At 35.9% G+C, this 20,929-nt stretch overlaps 2 protein-coding genes and 1 long non-coding RNA gene across 5 annotated transcripts; 2 read left to right on the top strand and 1 right to left on the bottom strand.

The window, feature by feature from the left end:
- The first annotated feature begins 13,021 nt into the window (after window positions 1-13,021).
- Window positions 13,022-14,833, top strand: LOC150025812 (uncharacterized). Its single transcript, XM_090304747.1, has one exon. It carries the CDS (start codon window positions 13,022-13,024, stop codon window positions 14,831-14,833), a length of 1,812 nt encoding a protein of 603 aa, XP_090160873.1.
- Window positions 14,834-15,055: 222 nt separating this feature from the next.
- Window positions 15,056-16,114, bottom strand: LOC137828017 (uncharacterized). Its single transcript, XR_011083805.2, has 2 exons — window positions 16,051-16,114; window positions 15,056-15,968 (listed from the first exon to the last, which is right to left on the bottom strand). It is a non-coding gene; the product is annotated as an uncharacterized LOC137828017 (long non-coding RNA).
- Window positions 15,962-20,655, top strand: LOC137828016 (SET domain-containing protein). 3 transcript variants are annotated; one of them, XM_090304896.1, is made up of 5 exons: window positions 15,962-17,649; window positions 17,846-18,218; window positions 18,516-18,716; window positions 19,405-19,678; window positions 19,818-20,655. In XM_090304896.1, the coding sequence occupies exons 3-5, from the start codon at window positions 18,697-18,699 to the stop codon at window positions 20,496-20,498; spliced, it is 975 nt and encodes a 324-aa protein (XP_090161022.1). In that variant the 5' UTR covers window positions 15,962-17,649; window positions 17,846-18,218; window positions 18,516-18,696; the 3' UTR covers window positions 20,499-20,655. The 3 variants fall into 3 exon arrangements, with proteins under 3 accessions (XP_090161022.1, XP_068490513.2, XP_090161023.1); XM_068634412.2 differs by having other exon boundaries at window positions 17,270-17,649; window positions 18,520-18,716; XM_090304897.1 differs by lacking the exon at window positions 15,962-17,649 and having other exon boundaries at window positions 17,779-18,218.
- Window positions 20,656-20,929: the final 274 nt, after the last annotated feature.

Raw genomic sequence — 20,929 nt, 5'->3', positions numbered from 1 at the left:
TTACATAATATGAATAATAATTTTTAATTAATATTAAATATTTTTTCTGATTATTTTTAATGAATTTTGTTATAATTGTTTTTGAAATGATGTTTAATCAACATTATTTTTGTTTAAAATACTTAATCAATTTTATAAGGGTTTTTCCCCAATGTTTTTTAGTCACAAACTTTAAAAAAAAATCAAATTATTAATTTTATGATTTGAACTTAATAATCATTGTTGTTTGAATGAGCAAAGTGAACCTGAATGAGTAATGTGTCAATCTCAACCTTAATACATTAGTGAGATACCCAAGCTATATATGAATAAAATCACAAATATACTAAAACATACATAAATAAAATCATAAAACCATGTTTAGCTCATCTAAGTTTTAAATATCACAATAAACCTTGTTTTTAAATCAAACTATATTTACTAACTCAAGCTAATAATAATTATGCAACACTCAAATTATACACAAAATAACATAACACAAAGACTAGTACCAAATTTCCTATAAACTTTTAATTATCTCTCAAAATATTTAATCTATAAAATTACACCTAAATTGGTCCCTATTATTAAGAGTTTATTCCTCAACGTCAAATGGAATATAAAGTTTCCACGTGAAAAGATAAAGATAAAGAAAACACTACAAAAGAAAAGGTTTTAACGGAGGTTTAATCCTTGTTAAGTTCCAAAGGTTATTAAAAAACCTTAGCAAAATAACAGAAGTGTTTTTAACCTTCGTTAAATTTTAAAAGTTTGTTTTAAAACCTCAACAAAATAATGAAGGTTTTTTTTAACCTTAGTTAAATTCCAAAGGTTTATATATTCTAAAGCCTCAGCAAAATAACAAAAGTTTTTTTAACTTCATTAAATTCCAAAGGTATTCTAAAATCTCAGCAAAATAACAGATGTTTTTTAACCTTCGTTAAATTTCAAAGACTTTTTTCTAAAACCTCATCAAAATAACGAAGGTTTTTTTAACCTTCGTTGAATTCCAAACATTTATTGTAGAACCTTTATAAAAAAAACTCCAGATTTTTCAAACTTTAAAAATAAATATAATTAAATCTATTTATAAATAAATAATTAAAAACTACATAGTTTTAATATATTTTATAACTAAATTCTCTAAAATTTTGAAAGTGTAACTTTACATTACAAATAAGTTTTCTAAAGTTTCAAAATTTTATTTTAAAAACTCGGCAAAATAACCTTGGATAATAAGTATATCAACCTATGAATAGGCTTCCATCTAGTATGTTCTTAGAATTCTTTTATGAATATGTATAATCTACCTATGTATATTGTTAATATATGAGTTTTGGTCTAGTCCTCCCATATTTTTTTTTGTATTTTTTTTAATAATACTTTTTTCATGTGATGACAAATGATTATTGTTACTTGAGGTGTCAGCTTAGCTAATATGTGAAGTTGCATAGTGATGTCTAACACAAAACCTTTTATTAAAAAAAAGTATATCAACCACTAATCTTGGATAATAAGTATTTCAATAGTATTTATATATTTTTTATGATTGATGGTAGTTGGTTTATATAATTCCTACTTTTTTTTGTTACGAGCTCATACTTCAAAAAACTTGACTTATTTTATTTTAGTTTTTGATATACATATATTTTATGTGCAATTTTAGTTTTAGTTATGATTGCTAATATTTATTTCTCATAATTTTGAAATATTTTTAATTAAGACCTTTATTTCAAAATGTATATAATAATTGATTCATCGTGAAAGTGAGAAGTGATAAAGTTAATTTCTTCTCATAATATGTTCTTGCAATCTTTAGCCAAGAACACACATGACTTTCAAGCCCACATTTGATAGATAATGCAGTTATTTAGGATATATAAAGTAGAGATAAACACTAGTTGTTATCAAGTTAGGTGATGAAAACTCATCCAGCCTCGAAACATTCAGCTAAGAAGATTGGAAGTAGGAAAAGGATCTCAAAAGACTCTAATCTCAGGGAGAATTAATTGTTGTCTGCTCTTCCAATTAGAGAGAGACATTTATCCTTCTATGAGTGGAGAGTTTTTAGGGTTAAAGCTTGCACCTTGGCTACCCATAGCACTATAAATACAAGTGCTAGCCCCCTTGTAAATGAGCTTTGAATAGACTATTGAATTGCTACCAAAATTTCAGTCTCCCCTAGTCTCTTAGTTCACTCTTTGCTAGCCTTATTTCTAAGTGTTTTAGCAAGGAACCTCTTAGGAGTTGGCCTAACCTCTCTTAAGCTTCATTATCATTCTCCATACACCAATATTTCACAATTTCTTTCACTCATTTTAGCCACCCAATCTCACCAAATTCTGCACCCAAAATACAAAACAAAAGACTCTTAACAATGCAAGCTAGGATTGCATCATTAGGTAACAATGGCTTGTGACCCAATTAGGGACATTAAGGTGATGGAAGAAACAATATTGGAGTAAAAAGAAGATACTATATTATTTAGTGTTTCTTCTCCTTAGATATAATAGACATAAGTGTGGCTGAATTGTGATTCCTTGTTAGGACTACCTTCGGCGGCCATTGAGCCTGTGCTAGAGAGTAGTGTGTATACAGTTGATACAAACCAAGTAGCTACGAAGATGACCAAGGAATCCAAAGACAAGGCACGTGGTGAGCAGTCATCTCAACAAACAATTCAAGATCTCACCAAGGATCTCATGGACCTCACCAGAGGAGATAGGCATAAACCGGAACACCAATTATTCTTTCGTCTGGTCTTCTTAAAAGATAGAATATGTTGTAAATATTTTGGGCTCACTTTAGGGGTCCAAATAGCAAAGATAGGCTAGAATAAGGTGCCTTTAGCGTAATAGGGGGTGTAGTTATCATTTTAGTTTGTTCCTAGCCTTTTAGGAATGAAATTTGACCTAGTTTCTAGAAGGACAAGCCTAAGGTGCGATTTTGACTTAGTGAAACCCTAAGGCTGCCCCTTTTTTTAGTGTTTCCCATCTTACCCTTCATGCTTATTCTTTAAGGCTCCTTCACCTATAAATAAGAGACCTACATTATTGTATTTTACATGTTGAATTTTGAGAAGTAAAAAAACTCTGCACAATTTGTGTGAGCTTATAGTGAGGCTTGTTTCCTCTTTACATGGTCTTATCTTGAAGAGTGTGAGGCTCTCAAGTGGCGACCCTTCCACTCATCTTGGTGGCCTCCATACCCCAAGTGGCGTGATCATCCTCACCATCCCTTCCCTAAGTTTCTTCTTCCATTTTCCTTTCCATTCCATTTATTCTCTTGATTTTCATATATTGTTCCTTGAATTGTGCTATTGGGTTTTGGCTCATTTATTGAGTATGAATCATCATTTGGTTTGGAAATAACCACCATTGATGCTTACCATGTTCTCATTCCATTTCCGCAATTGCATTCCATATTCACCATATCTTGTTTTTCCATCTTTACCTTTGTGAAGTGAACCTTCACACTTACTTAACCATTAGGTTAAGTTCGTATCCAGTGGGAATCTTCCTTAGGTCCTAACCATTAATTGCTACAATCTCAATCCTAAGTAAAGTGTCACACCTAAAAATGGCTAAATCTAAAATCAACTCACATCAATGGTGGAAGAGAGAAGTTAGGAGGATCGTTAGAGATGGAGGAAAATGGGACTGAAGGTTATTTCAAATGACAAGTCATTTTACTGAGGTTCTTAAACCCATGGTATTTTATGGAGGTTCTTAAATCCATGGTATTTTACGGAGGTTTTTAAACCCATGGAATTTAACAAAGGTTTTGGAACCCATGGTATTTTACAGAGGTTCTTAAACTCATGGTATTTAACAAGGATTTTGAAAGGCTTTTCCTGAGGTTTAAAAAACCCCCGGGAAACATGTTCCCCAGAGATGGTTTAGTGGGGGAAATTGAAACTCTGGGTAAATGACTTAATAAAGGTTTTAACCTTGGGTAATGTAAAAATAAACCCCCGTTAAAATCATTTTTTCTTGTAGTGAAAGATAAGGAAAAAGAATTAGAACGAAAACAAAAAATAACAAGATTAATATTTTGATCACCTTATTTTATGTATAGTCTTCTCAATGTGTGGTCTAATCTTAATAAAATTTGATTATAGAGACTAAAATTTAAATAAAACAAATTTTTTATAGTTTTAGAGAAGTACGAGGAGAAATAATATAAAACAATGTGTGAGAAGGTATTGGTGGATTTGTCTTGGCCCTGGTCGGATTCATGGAGAGGTTTGTGATATGGAAAGGTGCTTGGATTGCGATTGTGAATCATATCTCTTGGTCGGATATCGAAAGATGTTTACCAACACCCGTAGAATTTGACAAGTCGTTATAACCAACCTATATTATTGGCGAATTTTCGATAAACTATCCAAAAATTTTGGAAATTGTTTTTTATCCTCCCGCTCTACACGGGAAATCTTGACATATAAATAGAGAAATTGTTTGATGTGAAAGGGATAGAAAATTCTTTACTCATTTGTGCCCGGTTCATAATAAATGAATAGATAAAAATTGAACACATTAAGCGAATATCCAGAAACACATTTAAACCAGAACAAATTGGAGTTCGTCATGGGGCAGAAAAAACATTTCCTACTCCATAGAAATCCAAACTAGCTCCATTCCTTAGGAAAAGAGCAAAAACCACGTGTTTTACCTTTGAGTTAAGACGACATGAGAAACCCAAGGCAAGGCGTTCCAACAAAAAATGAGGGAAATGACAACCCTCTCTGCAACAAATCATGGAGACCGTGCAAGAACTCCAACGCGAAAATGTAGAGAACAAAAGACAAGGAGAAGACATTTGCACATAGCAAGATCATTTGCGCGAGGAGTCGCGATTAGAGCAAGAGAAGACTAGGAGATGAAGCAGAAATGTTCTGGCAATTGATGGAAAAGGTCGTCAAAGCCAACGAATATCTACAGAAAGTCAATATGAAATTGTGATGATCATCTCGAGATCAGACATCGCGACAAGTTATGGTAAACCCGTGCCAATAGACGCACAAGAAAACCCACCATCGTTCTCCCAGGAAATTATGGATGAGTCGGTTCTCGCATTACCTTAGGCAACTTTTAGACAACCTCGAGGTATCTAGCAAGCTGAGTTTTTCTCGAAGGACCAATCATCTTCTAGGACATCGTCGAGATGCCTGATATGAATTCCACCAAGCGCACGGGCACAATACAAAGAGTTGTCATGTTTTGGCCTCCTAACTTGCCAGACTAGCGGGGGACGGACTTTTGCATAATTACTTGAAGACGTAAAGAGGGGAGAAGCTACTCTGAATGTCACATCTCGCGTTCCTTAGCACGAGATCGCCATTCTGGAGGATTTCAACACCATAACGGGAGGATTTTCGGACAGAGGGACGACCACCTCAAGCCACAAGCTCTATGCTAAATCAATGTTGTCTTTGAAGACTTGTCAGGAGAATTCAACAACCCCATATGTTTCTCATCATCCGATCTGAAAGTGGTCGCCCCACATAAAGATGACCGATAGTGTTATGAGTGATCACCATGGGACACAATGGACATCGGGTCCTAATCGTCTAATGTAATGTTTTGAATTTTAGAAGAGTTGATTTGGAGCTGAAATTGACCCAAGAATCATGGTTTTTTTTTTGTTTGATCGGCGACCCAAGAATCATGGTAGAAGCTATTGAAGAAGGGAAACTTGATTTGCTTCCTCTGAAAAGAAGTAGTCTGAAAATGTTTCTCTGGGAACCCTCTTTCACTTCTTGGTAGAGAGTCTGGACAGCCAAAGTAGAATTCCCAGGAAATTTGAAGCACCCCACTTCTTGATGCACCACTTTAAGAACCACCAACTCACCAAAAGGTATTGTGTAATGGCGGAAGCCAAAAAAAAATAAAGCAAAAAAAGCAAAAATTTAAAAAGCTAAACTCAAAGAGAATAAGATGTGATAAACAAGAATAGAGAGCCAATAAAAGACAAGCAAAAAAAATAAATAAGGCAACCAAGAAAAAGTCAGCACAAGCAAAAAGACCTAATAAAAGCTTTAGAAAAGATGAAAAACAAAAATTCTAGAAGAGACTGGTAGGGACTGTTCCAAAATTTATATCTATTTTTTTCACAAAGATTTGGAATATGAAAATTTTATGGTATATCGTGAGCTTAAAAAGGAACAAAATGCCACAAATTTGAGGGCAAACAGATATGTATACGTGGAGAAACAAATAAACCAAACTTGTAAAAACGCAAACAGTTTAACAGCCAAGGAGAAACTGGTTTCAAAACTGGCAGATTGGATTGTACAATTTATAGTAATTTTTATACAGCAAATTGTAAGCTGAAATTTTAACTGTATATAGGTAACATATGAAAAAATATATGGTAAAAGTTTCAGGCTAAAACACCAAGGGAGGTTCGGAAAATTTAAAACCGAGAGAAAATTAGCATTGAAACAGGTTGTCAAATAGAAAAATGTCATGACTTTTGAAATTTATATCTTTTTCGTAGTTGAAACTAGGATGTGCCTTTTTTTAATGAGAATTGGTAATAGGTTAAGGTCTTTACAAACAAAATTTCACAAGGTTTGGATACAAATTGAGGTCAAGATAAATTTTGCAAACTAAATATAAAACATAAAATTTTGGACACTGAACAGAAACCTAATGGAAGAAAGAACAATGGACAAAACTCTCAAGAAACAGTGACAAAACACCAAGGGAATTAGGTGCAGAAAATTTAAAACTGAAAGCAAAACTGGCATTGAAACAGGTTGTCAAATAGAAAAATGTCATGGCTTTTGAAATTTATAACTTTTTCGTAGTTGAAACTAGGACGTGCCTTTTTTAATGAGAATTGATAATAGGTTAAGGTCTGTACACATTTTTTTTCACAAGGTTTGGATACGAATTGAGGTCAAGATAAATTTAACAAACTGAATGTAAAACATAAAATTCTGGACACTGAACAAAAACCTAATGGAAGCAAGAACAATGGATAAAGCTCTCAAGAAATAGTGAGAAAAGAAATGCAAGAACGCACCAAGGAATGAATAGCAAGTGTGGATACTCAATACTAGGCAACACAAGAAAAACAAAAGCAACACTTTAAGCAAACAGTTTGTGTGCACTAGAGAATTTTAACAAACACATTGTAGACAGCAACAACACATGAATGATTTTGACAAAAAGAAGCAATATTTGGACGTGACAGTGGACATGCAAGAATAAGGAACACTAAACAACACCTAAACACACACATACACTAAACACAACAAACAACAAGAAACACAAGTTGAAATAATAAAAAACAGCAAGAACAACACAGTTTGGCAGGGTGATGTGCGGACAATGTGGACTTGATTTAAGCGAAGATAAACCGAACAAAACTCAAGATAAACCAAGGGATTCACATACAAGACATATTAAATGGTAAAAGTTGAAAGAAGACACCAAAGGAATGAATCAAATGCAAGAAACAACAAGAACAAATGAAGAACAACAAGGTTAGGCAACGAAATGCAGTAGAATGCGTGTGATGATTGTGGCACTGAATTTAAATGGTGAAAATGATGTGTAAGCAGTGGCAACACAGGTATAAACGATAGAAGATGGAAACAACCGGTAAAAATGGAAGAAAACAAGAAGAATATTCCAGAACAAGGACAAATCAAACAAGAACAAATGTTGAAACCAAAAAAAAAAGTTTGTAGAGTTTTGACTTAGCTTGACCAAAGGATTTTTTGTGTGCTCTAATCCACCTGATGCAATCCAAGATCTTGAATGAATGATTGAATGAAGAATGCAGCAAAAATGGAGTGGTGATTGAGGCACATAACGGTTGAGAGGTGTTAGGTTTTGGAAGTTTGATGGTGGTCAAAGAGGCTCACTAGAAAGAGAGATTTGGGAGAGAATGATTGTTCCAATTCATAACTCTTATTCATTTAATTGCAAATCCAAATACATGAGTGCATTTGAGAGTATTTATAGATGAAGGTAGCTTGCTCTTTAAGCTACTATAACTCTAGTTAAGTAAACGTAACTATAGTGAGTATGGTGGCTTAAAGAAGTCGTATGTGCTCTTCTAAGGTGCTTTAGAAGCCCTTACTTGTATGACAAGTTAGGGTTTCTAGAGTATCCTTATTTCATTTATAATAGATAAAAGTATAATACAAATCCTATACAAGTTATTTCTATTATTTATACATACAGTTCATCTATCTTTTATTCTTGTGTATGGTGATTTTGGATGGTCCTCTATCGTGTTATGTTGTCCTTGGATTCGACCTAAGTTATCCCTATACTACATTAGGGGGAACATAGTTTTATTTTGAGACTGGACGCGACTAAACAGTTCTATTAGTGATCGACCATTCCATCAGCTCGGTGAATGTCCATGATATTGATAAGGGACATAAATCAATTTATTTTGTCAGCAAAGTCCTATAAGGAGTCGAGGCGCGTTACTAGATCATTGAGAAGGTTGCTCTCGTTGTTGTCTTCACTATTCGATGACGGTAAGACTATTTTCAGAGTTTCACTATCGTGGTAATGATCGATCTTTCCATCAGGCAGGTCCTCGCTAAGCCAGATATAGCTGAAAGGATGGATAAATTTGCAGTTGAGTTATCAGAAACCTCAGGGGCCTATCAAGCGACAAGCTTTAGCAGATTTTGATAGCGGAATGTTAGGCTCCTTAGAGGAAGGTCAGACTTTGATGAAGCGACCTTTAAAGTTCTTATAAACGAAGATTGAAAAAGGGTGAGCAAACCCCTTCCACTTACACTGCTTAAAGATGCCCTATAGCTGACGAGACAAATTCTTAAATTTGATAAAGTAAAAACACATGTTTGATGTCAGAATAAAACTGAAGTGCGTACAAAGAATGATAAAGGCCCAGATAAAAGCCTAACTGTTCGGATGTAGTTGGGCCAAGGTCATGTTCAAGATGGTCAACACCTCATTCTCAAACAAATCCAAAGACAAACGTAACCTTAATTTAATGAACAATATTGTAGATGAAACAGAAAGGGCCCTCAGTGTCGACATTCTCATCCTTACTCACCAGCTCATCTAGCTCACATACTTGTACTACCCTCACATGTCTCTCATCTGTTTTATTCAAAGTTGTGACTCCCGCAGTGCCCTAAGCTTTTTTGCACAAGTATACTTGAAAATTTCCTTAAAAGATCCGCTCTAGCCTAAAGGTACGCGGTAATATAATCCATGATAACCAAAAAAGACACCAAAGACACGACCTTTACACGACCAAACCCATGAAAACAATTTTTCAAAACACTAATAACTAATAGTACCAATAAACCATGAAACTTCAAGGAAAATAGGGTTCATAGAATCACATAATGTGAAAGGTCTTTTTGTAAAGTCCTCACCCGAATAAATAATTAAGAACGGAGGGAAAAGGTTTTAGACGTACCTACGAGAGTGTGACACAAGAGACAAATTCTTGAAGAGGAGGACACGATATTGGAAGGTTCTAGAATGTGCGCAAAATGTTTTGTATTTTGAAATGAGAAGTTATGAGATGTTACGCGAAGTAAGGAGGTCGTGGGATGTTAAAAGAGAGAGAAATCGCGCAACCACTAAATAGGTGCCACGTGTAAAAGTGGATGAGTAACTGTTAGAGCCACATTGTATAAATGACATCTTAATGACAGCATAAACCTCTTCGCCTACTTGACTCGGGACTGGGCAGTTGTGTGTCGTTCTGACCCTGGTTGGGTTCATGGAGAGGTTCGTGTTGTGAAGAGGTGTTTGGATGACAATTGTGAATCATATCTCTTGATTGGATATGGAAAGATGTTTACCAATACCCGTATGTTGGCCCAAGGCAGATCGCCTCCCCGAACATTAAATTTGGTTAGTCATTATAATTGATATATATTCTTGACAAATTTTCCAAAATTTTCATTTTTTTTTTATCTTCCTACTCTATATGGAAAATCTTGTACTATAAATAAAGAAAAGATTTGATACGAAAGGGATCGAAGATTCTTTACTCATTCATGTCTAATTCGTAATAAACTAATAGAGAAAAATTGAATGCAGTACGCGGATACAAATAACCAAATCAGTAATAAATAGAGTAACTTCAACTATAAATTGGCTTATAGATCAGAAGTTGGGTTACATGTACAAAGCATTTACTTCACCAAACTCCAAAAGATTGTTGCATTTTGCCCTTGAAATAAATGAAGAAGTAGAAGAAAAATAATGATTAATTGCTTGTTTGTTTAAGCTTAAAGTGAAAAAAAGAACCCGTTCATACGAAGCCTAGGAAATGAAAGAAAAAAGTCCAAACATGCATTAAACGTTATCCATAAAATTTGCAACGTCAAGACTTTATTTAAACACCTTAAGAAAAATTACATATAAATTTACAAGTCTAAGATAAGTTCGAGTTTCATTATACCATATTACCATATTGATATAAAAAGATATACACATCCCATTTTTAATAATTGAAATGTATAAAATTGTATCTTTTATCATTTTCCGACGAATTACATACATACATATATATATATATATATATATTCAATTGCAGTATCTATCTTAATAAGTTATTTAAAAATAAGTTAGATATTTATTCATATCTCAATCAATATAAATATTCTTTGTCAAAATTAAAATGAACCAATAAGTAGAAGTTTATCTTTGATCTTATACTTTATTTACTTTTCTTTAACTTGTTTTTATTTTTTTAACAGCATAGAATGTCCGTTTCTCTTTTTCCTTAAATCTATTAATTATAAATTGTAATAAACTATATATACATGTATAACATATTATAATTTTAACCACTCTTATTAAATTTTATCTTCTGTACTTTACATTTCTCATTTAAAAATATATTTCTAGTTTTCTCAATATTCCAATTTCTTAATTTGATTGAAATTAAAATATATATTTTTTAGTTAGATTTAATTATAATTTGCACCATATATTAACATGTACGATTAAATATTGTTATTTTTTTTAATAACCGATTAAAAATTATTTTTTTAATAACCGATTAAACACTGTGTATGAAATTATCTAATTCTCATGTATAGCCTGTTCATATTATTAGTTAAATCTTATTTTGGAAATAATTATGTGTAAAATGTATTAAATAATATGCATTTTACCTATTAAAAATGATAGGATTACTTAAATGTTAAATATTAATATAATTTCTGAAAAAAAATATAATTAAAATCATACCAAACCTTCTTTTCAGGAAAAAAAATCATTTTAATTTTTTAAATTTCAAATATTAAATTTGACTTAAAATAAGAAGAGTTTAGATCTTCTCCTTATCAGAACTTTAGTTTTGTATTTCTGAAAGAAAAATTAAAAAGTATCTATATCTTTATTGTATCTCAGATTCTAATTACACATGTGGAAAAATAAAAATGTATAGAATAAAAAATATAAAATTATTTAGTAATACAATTTTTTTAAAGATATAAATGTGTAAAAAATTAACATAGTTTTAGAAAAGGTGAAGTTAAATTCTTCTTACACTTAATCTTTTTGAACCTGCACCTACATAGTTTTAAATTTATGAAAATGTCCTTCTATCCGAAAACAAAAATCTAGAATTGGAAATAACATAGTATGAAAAAGTAGATCTGAAAGAGATTAATATGTTCTTAAAATAAAAATTTAAAATAGAATTAAAAAATCAAAATCTTATTCTAAAAAAAATCAGCAATACAAAAAATACGTTTCAGAAAAAGAAATCTGAAATGCAGAATGTATTTTTATATGTATTTCCATTTTATATAAAGGCATTTTCGCTTTTTCACACTGAAATTGGGTGCATGATATGGTGCAGGAAGTAATTGCCAAAGGTGAAAAAGAAAGTAGCCCTTTGACCATTAGAATTTTTGAATTAGGCAGTTTCTTCCTGCACCCCTATAATTTTCTTCCTGCACCTCCACAATGTTATGCATAGACCAAACTGTCCCTATTACTTTTTAAAAACCTTAAAATGCACCTGTATTTATTTATTTTTCATTCTAGATTATGGAATCCGGAAAAAATCGGATTGACACTTCTGGTAAAATTTTGGATCCACCAATCCGTAATTCAAAATATGTATTTCACATTCAAAAATCCATCTATCAAAAAAAGTATTCCAGATCTACCAATCCGTAACAGAAATATGCATTTCAGATTCAGAAATTCATAATTAAAAAGAAACATTCTGGATCCATCAATCTGTAAAAGAATTAGGCTTCCAAATTCAGCAATCCAGAAATCAATAATTTATGGAAAATTTGCTTCTGGAACACCCCTCATCCAAAAAAAAAATGAATCAGATCCAGATTGATGAATTCGTAGCACACTCCCAGATCCCGATTTTCGGTAACTACGATGCCCTTTTCAAATAAAAGGTTGATAGAGAAGAGCCAAATGTCCCAAGGAGGTCCAATAGACAAACTAAACAACCCTTGTGGATGAGGGACTTCATAAGGAATTAGGGTAAAGCTAATAGTAAATGTTAAGGGGCTCATGTAAAACCCAAATTTTGTAACCCTAAACATCACTATATAAGTGATGTTGTTTTCGAAAATAAAGCAGAGAACATTTTTACCCTATTATTAATTCCCTGAGTATTTGTTAGTAAGGTAGATATTGCGGCGTACCCTAACATTGATGCTTTCATTAACTTTCTCCATGCCTCCCAAACTTATACCCAAAGAATTGGAAGACCTTCTTCAGGCCATCAAGGACCGCCTCACTTCCATCCAGTCTCAAATGGAGGCTAATGAAGCTCGCCAGTCCAACCTTGAGGCAAGGAATGATTTCCTTCATTCTTCCATTACGGTGTTGCAGGACCAGGTTTCCACTATCCCTAATCCTCAATCATCACCATTTATTAGTTCACATAACACACCACCACCGTGCCCCCACCTCTTCCACCAATCAGACCACCCAAACTCGAAATTACTTTTTTTGAAGGACCCAACCCCCTAGACTGGTTGTTCCAAGCGGAACAATACTTCAACTTTTATCACATTTCCCCGGAAAATAGATTATCCATGGTTCCTTTTCACATGAGAGGGGAAACCCTTAGTTGGTTTAAGTGGATGCACCAAAATCATCTTATTATTGATTGGCCATCCTTCACACGTTCCTTAGAATTACGTTTTGGGCCTTCCTCATACACAAACCATCAAGCTGAACTTTTCAAACTCCATCAACAAACCACAGTCACGGACTACCAAACCAGATTTGAAAAATTATGCAATTGTGTCCATGGCTTAAGTTCGGAAACCATCCTTAACTACTTCATATCAGGTCTCAACCCTGAGACCCGGAGAGAACTTACAATCTTGAGCCCTTATTCCATCCCACAAGCTATTGGCCTAACTAAGCTTATTGAAGACAAAATTAAAGATTTCAAACCTAAACCAACCCGACCCCCTGCATACACCACTGTTCTGAATTCCATCAACACCCACATTAACCGATCTCAAAGCACACAACCTACACCCCATACCCTTCCAATTAAACACCTCAGTCTCATCCAAATGCAAGAACGCAAAGCTCTTGGTCTATGTTATAACTGTGACGATAAATTTCTACCAGGTCATAAATGCTCCACTTCACATTTTCTCCCCCTATTAGATGACACAGAACCAGTCCCTGAAATTCTACACACCCCTCCTGATCTTGACGAAACAGAAGATATGATCCATTTCCACCTATCTCCCCATGCTATCACAAGAAATTTTTCCCCTCAAACTCTAAAGTTCCAAGGCCTCATCCACAATTTACCAGTTACTGTTCTCATAGACTCTGGCAGCTCCCACAACATCCTTCAACCTCACATTGCCAAACACTTACACCTACCCATTCAGCCCAGCCCACCTTTTCGAGTTATGGTGGGAAACGATGCCTTCATAACATGTCAAGGCATTTGCCCAGAGGTACAAATATCTCTCCAAAACTCAGTTTTCACGATTCCCTTCTATCTCTTACCTATAGAGGGTGCTAATGTAGTTATAGGAATTGAATGGTTGTGCACTTTGGGCCCCATTCAACCAGATTTTGCAATCCCCAGCATGGCCTTCACCCACCTCAATAAACAAATCACTCTTACAGCAACAAACCCACCAACCCCAACACAAGATACTTACCATCAACTTTGCCACAACATTTCCATCCACACCATTGCTTCACTTCATTTATTATCAATTGACACACATTCCATGATCCCCATTTCCCTGGAAACTAGATTACAAACACCATCCTCCCCACTTTACCAATTACCCCACTCCATTCAAACTATCCTACGCAAACACCGGTCCATCTTCAAACCACCCCACGGTCTACCCCCACTAAGACCCCATGACCACCACATTTCCCTCTTACCCAAAACTGGTCCAGTTAATGTACGCTCATACAGATACCCCCACTCTCAAAAACATACAATCACCCACTTAATTGCAGAGATGTTGCAGGAAGGGTTCATTAAACCCAGTACCAACCCTTTTTCATCCTCAGTCCTGGTCATCAAAAAGAAATATGGGACATGGTGCTTTTGTGTTGATTACCGGGCACTAAATGTAGTCACCATGCGTGACTGCTTTCCCATACCCACTATTGATGATTTGCTAGATGATTTGGGGTCAGCTCCAATTTTTACCAAAATTGACCTATACTCAGGGTACCACCAAATTAGGCTCAACCCAAATGACACTCACAAGACAACCTTCAGAACCATAGATGGACACTATGAATTTCTAGTTATGCCTTTTGGTTTGACTAATGCTCCCTCCACATTTCAGACAACCATGAATGATCTATTACGACCTTTTCTTAGACAATTTGTTTTAGTTTTTTTATGACATTCTTATTTATAGCCCCACACTGCAGGACCATTTGATCCATTTAGAGCTTATTCTGAAATTGTTACAAACACAACTATTTTTTGCTAAGCTTTCTAAATGCAGTTTTGCTACTTCAAAAGTCAGTTACTTGGGCCACATCATTTCCCAAGTAGGAGTGACCCCTGACCCAGAAAAAATAAAGGCAATCACAGAATGGCCACAACCACAGTCACTCACGACTTTAAGAGCATTCCTCGGTCTCATCGGATTTTATAGAAAATTCGTTCGTGATTACACCACTCTCGCTGCTCCTCTCACCAATTTATTACATTGTCAAAAGTTTACATGGCCACACACGACACAACAGGCATTTACAACAGTGAAGACGAAATTAGCTAAAGTCCCTAACCTACATCTTCCAGATTTCACACAACCTTTTGTGGTAGACACTGATGCCTCCGCAGTGGCTGTTGGAGCAGTCCTCAGCCAAGCCAGTCACCCAATCACCTTCTTCAGCAAAAAGATGTGTCCCCGTCTCCAAGCAGCATTAGTGTATGTGAGAGAGATGTATGCAATCACAAAAGCAGTAAAAAAATGGTGCCAATACTTGTTAGGGAACCATTTCACAATATACACAAATCAAAAGAGCCTCAATACACTGCTATCACAAACAATCCAGACACCAAAACAATAAAAAATGGACAGCAAAACTCCAAGGGTATGACTTTCAAATAATTTACAAATCTGGAAAACACAATGTTGTGACTGATGTACTATCCTGCCAAGAGCCGCCACCCCTCTTGGTATTGTTAGCTGTCTCCTCACCGATCCCCATCATATTCAAAGAGTTGCAACAATATTTCAACACCACAAAGGGCAAAAATTTAATACTTACACTCACCAACAACCAACCATTACCAGTCAATTCTCCACCAGTTAAGGCCTACTCTTCTTCCGCAACCGGATTTTTCTTCCCCAAACTCAAGATTTCCGCAAGCGTATTATCAGCGAGTTTCATGATTCACCCACATGGGGACACTCTGGGTTGAAACCCACAATGTCCAAGGTAGCTGCATCCTTCTATTGGCCGGGATTGACAAGAGACACTAAGGAGTTCATACAACATTGCTCGGTGTGTTAACAGAATAAGTACCTGCCACATAAATTACAAGGATTAATTCAACCCCACGATCAAGTATGGGCAGACATCTCTATGGATTTCATTACGCACTTACTGGAATCTGCTGGCCACACTGTAATTTGGGTGATCTGTGATCGTCTGTCCAAGTACGCCCACTTCTTGGCCTTACCCACTCACTACATGGCCCAAACCCTCGCTCAAAGGTTCCCCCACTGAGACCTGCCGTTTACATGGACTCCCCACGAGCATCGTGTCGGACCGAGACCCTATCTTCACGAGCACCTTTTGGCGGAACCTGTTCAAAGCCCAAGGAACAACACTACGTTTCAGTTCTTTATACCATCCTTAAACCGATTTGAATAGGGGATTAGAAGCTTATCTCCGCTGTTTCGCCAGTCACCACCCCCATTCATGGTACAAATTTCTTCACCTCGTAGAGTTATGGTATAATACGTCTTACCATTCCTCCATTGGCACCTCCCTTTTCCACACATTATATGGACGACCGCCACCCACCGCCATTGACATACTCCATACACCCGAAACGGGCACCACGATTTCAGACCTGCTACACGAGCACACCATCGTTGTCCATCACTTGAAGCATAACCTCCATCGCAACCGCCAACAGATGCGGGCCCAGGCAGACAACCACCGCACTGAATACTCCTTCACCGTCGGCGAGTGGGTGTGGCTTCGTCTGCAACCGCACCGTCAACACTCTGTTGAACGGCGCCACTCACCCAAGCTCGCTCCTCGTTTTTCAGGCCCCTACAAGATCGCGCGTCACATAGGACATGTGGCCTACGAGCTCATACTTCCCTCATCATCACACATCCACCCTGTGTTTCACGTCTCTCTTCTCCGTCAGTTCAAAGGGGTATCTCAAGAGAGTTCATCTACTTCAAGTACGAACCCCACACCTCTTCTGAACTTACCTCCTTTCGCAAACCCTAATAACCCTCCGACAGCACCGCTTGAACTACCCACTCCGCACACGCCACCTGAGAACGCATTTACGAAGACGCATGTGACTTGGTCTCCCGCGACCGCTCCACTTCCCACGTCACCCAACCTCCAGAACATTCCAAGCATTGGTGACACCCTTTCAAACCCTAATCGTGGCCCAATGTTCCAAGGAGGCCCAATAGACAACCGTGCACTTTCAAACTTTGAGGACAAAGTTGAGTGTCCAGCGGAAGGCAATGATAGAGAAGAGCCCAATGTCCCAAGGAGGCCCAATAAACAAACCAAACAACCCTTGTGGATGAGGGACTTTATAAGGAATTAGGGTAATGCTAACAGTAAATGTTAAGGGACTCATGTAAAAGCCGAAATTTTGTAACCCTAAACATCACTATATAAGTGATGTTGTTTTCGGAAATAAAGCATAGAACATTTTCATCCTAGTATTAATTTCCTGAGTATTTGTTAGTAAGGTAGATATTGCGGTGTACCCTAACAAAGGTGAAGGCCAGTTTCGGGATATAGAAAATTGTAGGGGTGCAGGAAGAAAAACGTAGGGGTGCAGGAAGAAGAAGCTTTTGAATTATCCAGCACCAAAAGCCCAAGCCCAGAAAGTCAGAAACTGCACTGCAGCTCTGCCACTGGTGGTGGCAGCTTCTAACTCTAAAACCCTTGCCACGTCTTCCTCAACGAACATCTCTATTCCAATGGCTTCTACGGCTTCCAGGTACGCCTAATTTCTCATTTCTCTCTCATTTTCACTGAAAGCCCAACGAAACTCTCCAATGGGTATGCCAAAAAACCGAGCTTTGACACTCTCATCCAATAAAGTTACAAACTTTGGGTCATTGTTGCTGAACAAAGATTTACACAACGTTTTTCTGTCCGTGAACAACTCATTCTTTTTCTATCTGTCTGCACAGGCGTTTGAGGGCATTCAAGCGGTGGATGCAGTCCAAGGGTTTCCAGTGGAGCGATGCATTGGAGTTTGTGGATACACCCGAAGAGGGAATAGCGGTGAGAGCTCTTTGCCAGTTGAAGGAAGGTGATGTTGTGGCCGAAATGCCAAAAGAAGCTTGCCTCACCACCAAGACTAGTGGGGCACGTGAGATCATTGAAGATGCTGGTTTGGATGGTCATTTGGGGCTAGCATTTGCGATCATGTATGAGAGAAGCTTGGGTGGGGACTCACCTTGGTATGGATACCTTCAACTCTTGCCTTACCAAGAGTGCGTTCCAATTGTTTGGACCCTCGATGAAGTAAACGAGCTTTTGTGTGGTACTGAGCTTCACCAGGTATACCTTGTATTGTTGGGCTTAATCATCATGAAGGATGAATTAACATTGACCATATAGAGCCATGCTACACATGCTACTAATTTTTTATTGCTAATTCGAATGTGTGAAGATGAAGAGGGATGCTTTTGTTTCTTGGTTGAAGTTTTGTTGTTAGATTGTCTTTCATGTATAGTTAACTTAATTGAGCACCTTATCAATGCCTTGTTTTTATTTATTTATGCATTACATAATCTTCATGTATAACACTATGTGCTTTACCTTTCATGAAAATTATCTGATCTCTTACAATTTTAGGCAGACAGTGCAAGAAGACAAGGCTCTGATTTACGAGGACTGGAAAGAGAATATTCTTCCCCTGTTGGATTTAGCACCTTTAAAACTAAACCCAAAATTCTTTGACATAGAACAATACTTTGCAGCGAAAAGTCTTATATCTTCACGATCTTTTGAGATTGATGATTACCATGGTTTTGGGATGGTTCCCTTGGCAGATCTGTAAGTAAAGCCTATTGTTATTAACATGGTTTTCTTTTCTAATCTCAGTGTACACCTTTATTTTCCATTTATTCATTTCAACTTTGCTGCAACTCAAATTTGTAACTGGTTTTAAGAGCGAGAATTTTTAGGTCTAGCTTTAAAGCTTTTCAAGTTCAGTAAATGCTGATAAATTTATTCTGTCTAGAAAATAATGCCATCTTGTGTTTGTATACCGTTTCAAGAACTGCTATAGTGAATACAAATCTTGTGATGCTTTACTTTTTAATTTAAATAAATAGTTATAAATGAGAGTATGTGTAATATGCACAATTTGTTTTTTTGAGCTAGAAAACACAAATACTACACATGTTATGAAACAAGAAAATAGCTGAACATGGCTGGACTATAATACAATATAACATAGAGTAAATATTTAAATCAAAATACGGAATTATTTTATTTGTAAATGATTCATTGTATGCATACAAGTTTATTGTTATTGTTGTTGTTGTTCTCATCCAATTATTATGATATTCCCATTGGCACTGCTATAAAAGTTTATAAATATAAGTAAAACAAAATAAAAATGTAACTTCCTAATGTTCACAACCGACATGACAACTGTAATTTTGAAGAGTCTGTGATTTCCTGTCCAGATCTGAGGATTTTCCCATTCTAATAATGTCTATACTGTCTTCTGCTCTAGATTCAATCATAAAACAGGTGCAGAGGATGTGCATTTCACTGCTATGCCCTCTAATTATGAATCAGGAAGTGATGTAGATGGTAGTGATAATGATAAGAGCATTGTTAAGGAAGAAGTAGCATTTGATCAAATTCCCTCTATAGATATGACTGCGTCAATTGGTGCAAATGTTGGTAACTGCGTTGGTAGTGATTTGGATAGTTCTTCTGTTAGCGAGGATGATACTTCTATGTTGGAGATGATTATGATAAAAGATGTCGACAGTGGAACTGAGGTGAGAATTTTCCTTTCAGTTATATGTTTTACACTTCGAATTGAAACGTTCAATGTCACTAAGCTACTCTTGATGCAACCTCTTAATCTTCCCTTGAAGTTACTCTAATATTCAAGAGTTCCTCTTTGCCTAATAACAGGTATTTAATACTTATGGGCTATTGGGTAATGCTGCTTTGCTTCATAGATATGGATTTACCGAGCCAGATAATTCCTATGATATTGTAAACATAGACATGGAGCTGATACTTCAATGGTGTTCTTCAGCTTTTTCGGACCGCCACAGTAGAGCAAGAGTTTCCCTTTGGAAAAGGTTAGGCTATTCTGCATGTGGCAGCCAAGAGTCTGAATATTTTGAGATCTCATTTGATGGAAAACCACAAATTGAACTCCTCATTTTATTACACATCATGTTATTGCTAGATGATGCTTACCAAAAGTTAGACCTATCGGCATCAGTTGCTGGGAATTGTCCTGAATCAAATGGTGAAACCACCCATCTTAATGGTAATATGTTTCCTAATGAAGCATTTAATATGAGCAAGAAATCCTTGCTGCCTAAAAGGGTTTGTGATGCCCTGTTGTCAATTGCGGACATGAGGGAGAGTCTCTATGGTTTGAATTCAGTTGAAGATGATATTGAAGCATTGGAAAGGTGTAGTTTAACTAGGGAGAGAAAACTGTATCATTCTTTGGTGCTGCGCATCAATGAAAGGAAGATTCTTCAGAAGCTCAGAAATTATGCTTCACAGCCAAATAAAATCAATAAGCACAGTTCACCAAGGAAGAAATTGAAAAGGACAACAAAGAAAACGACTTGATTTTTTGGCGTTCATTATTTTGTTCTACCATGGGATGCTATAACTTATATTTCGGTGCACCCAGTCAATGGCATATGCAAAAGTAGCATAAAAGCCTCCATTTTGTCACATTGAATTTTGGTCAGCAATAAAAGTGATGCATCATTTCTCTTTTTCATCAGTTCTTCAATGTACCATTTGTGTTTCGTAATTTATGCCATTATCTTTCATATTCCTTGCATTTTCTTATATTATGTTTTCCTAGTATTAATGGGAACTGCTACAGACCTAAATGAATCCTTTCAGGGAACATTTCATAATATTATTATTTTAAGCAGACCAACAATTTTGTGGTTTTCTGAGACTTCCATTTCTTTCATGATTTTCAATTGCTGCTGTAGCTAGATTATATAAAATTCAAATGTGTTATAAATTTAAGAAATGCACAAAAA

The sequence above is a fragment of the Phaseolus vulgaris genome, chromosome 7 (assembly GCF_051622355.1).
Source record: "Phaseolus vulgaris cultivar YP4 chromosome 7, ASM5162235v1, whole genome shotgun sequence".
NCBI lineage: Eukaryota > Viridiplantae > Streptophyta > Magnoliopsida > Fabales > Fabaceae > Phaseolus > Phaseolus vulgaris.
This window is presented reverse-complemented; position numbering and strand designations above follow the sequence as displayed.

Bases quoted from the DNA above. Each gene is read 5' to 3' on its own strand.
- LOC137828016 (XM_068634412.2), top strand. From the start codon at position 17,630: ATGGCTTCTACGGCTTCCAG. The intron at 18,717-19,404 runs GTAAGTAAAGCC...CTTCTGCTCTAG, and splicing joins ATGGTTCCCTTGGCAGATCT to ATTCAATCATAAAACAGGTG. The intron at 19,679-19,817 runs GTGAGAATTTTC...GCCTAATAACAG, and splicing joins ATGTCGACAGTGGAACTGAG to GTATTTAATACTTATGGGCT.
- LOC150025812 (XM_090304747.1), top strand. From the start codon at position 13,022: ATGGTTCCTTTTCACATGAGAGGGGAAACCCTTAGTTGGTTTAAGTGG.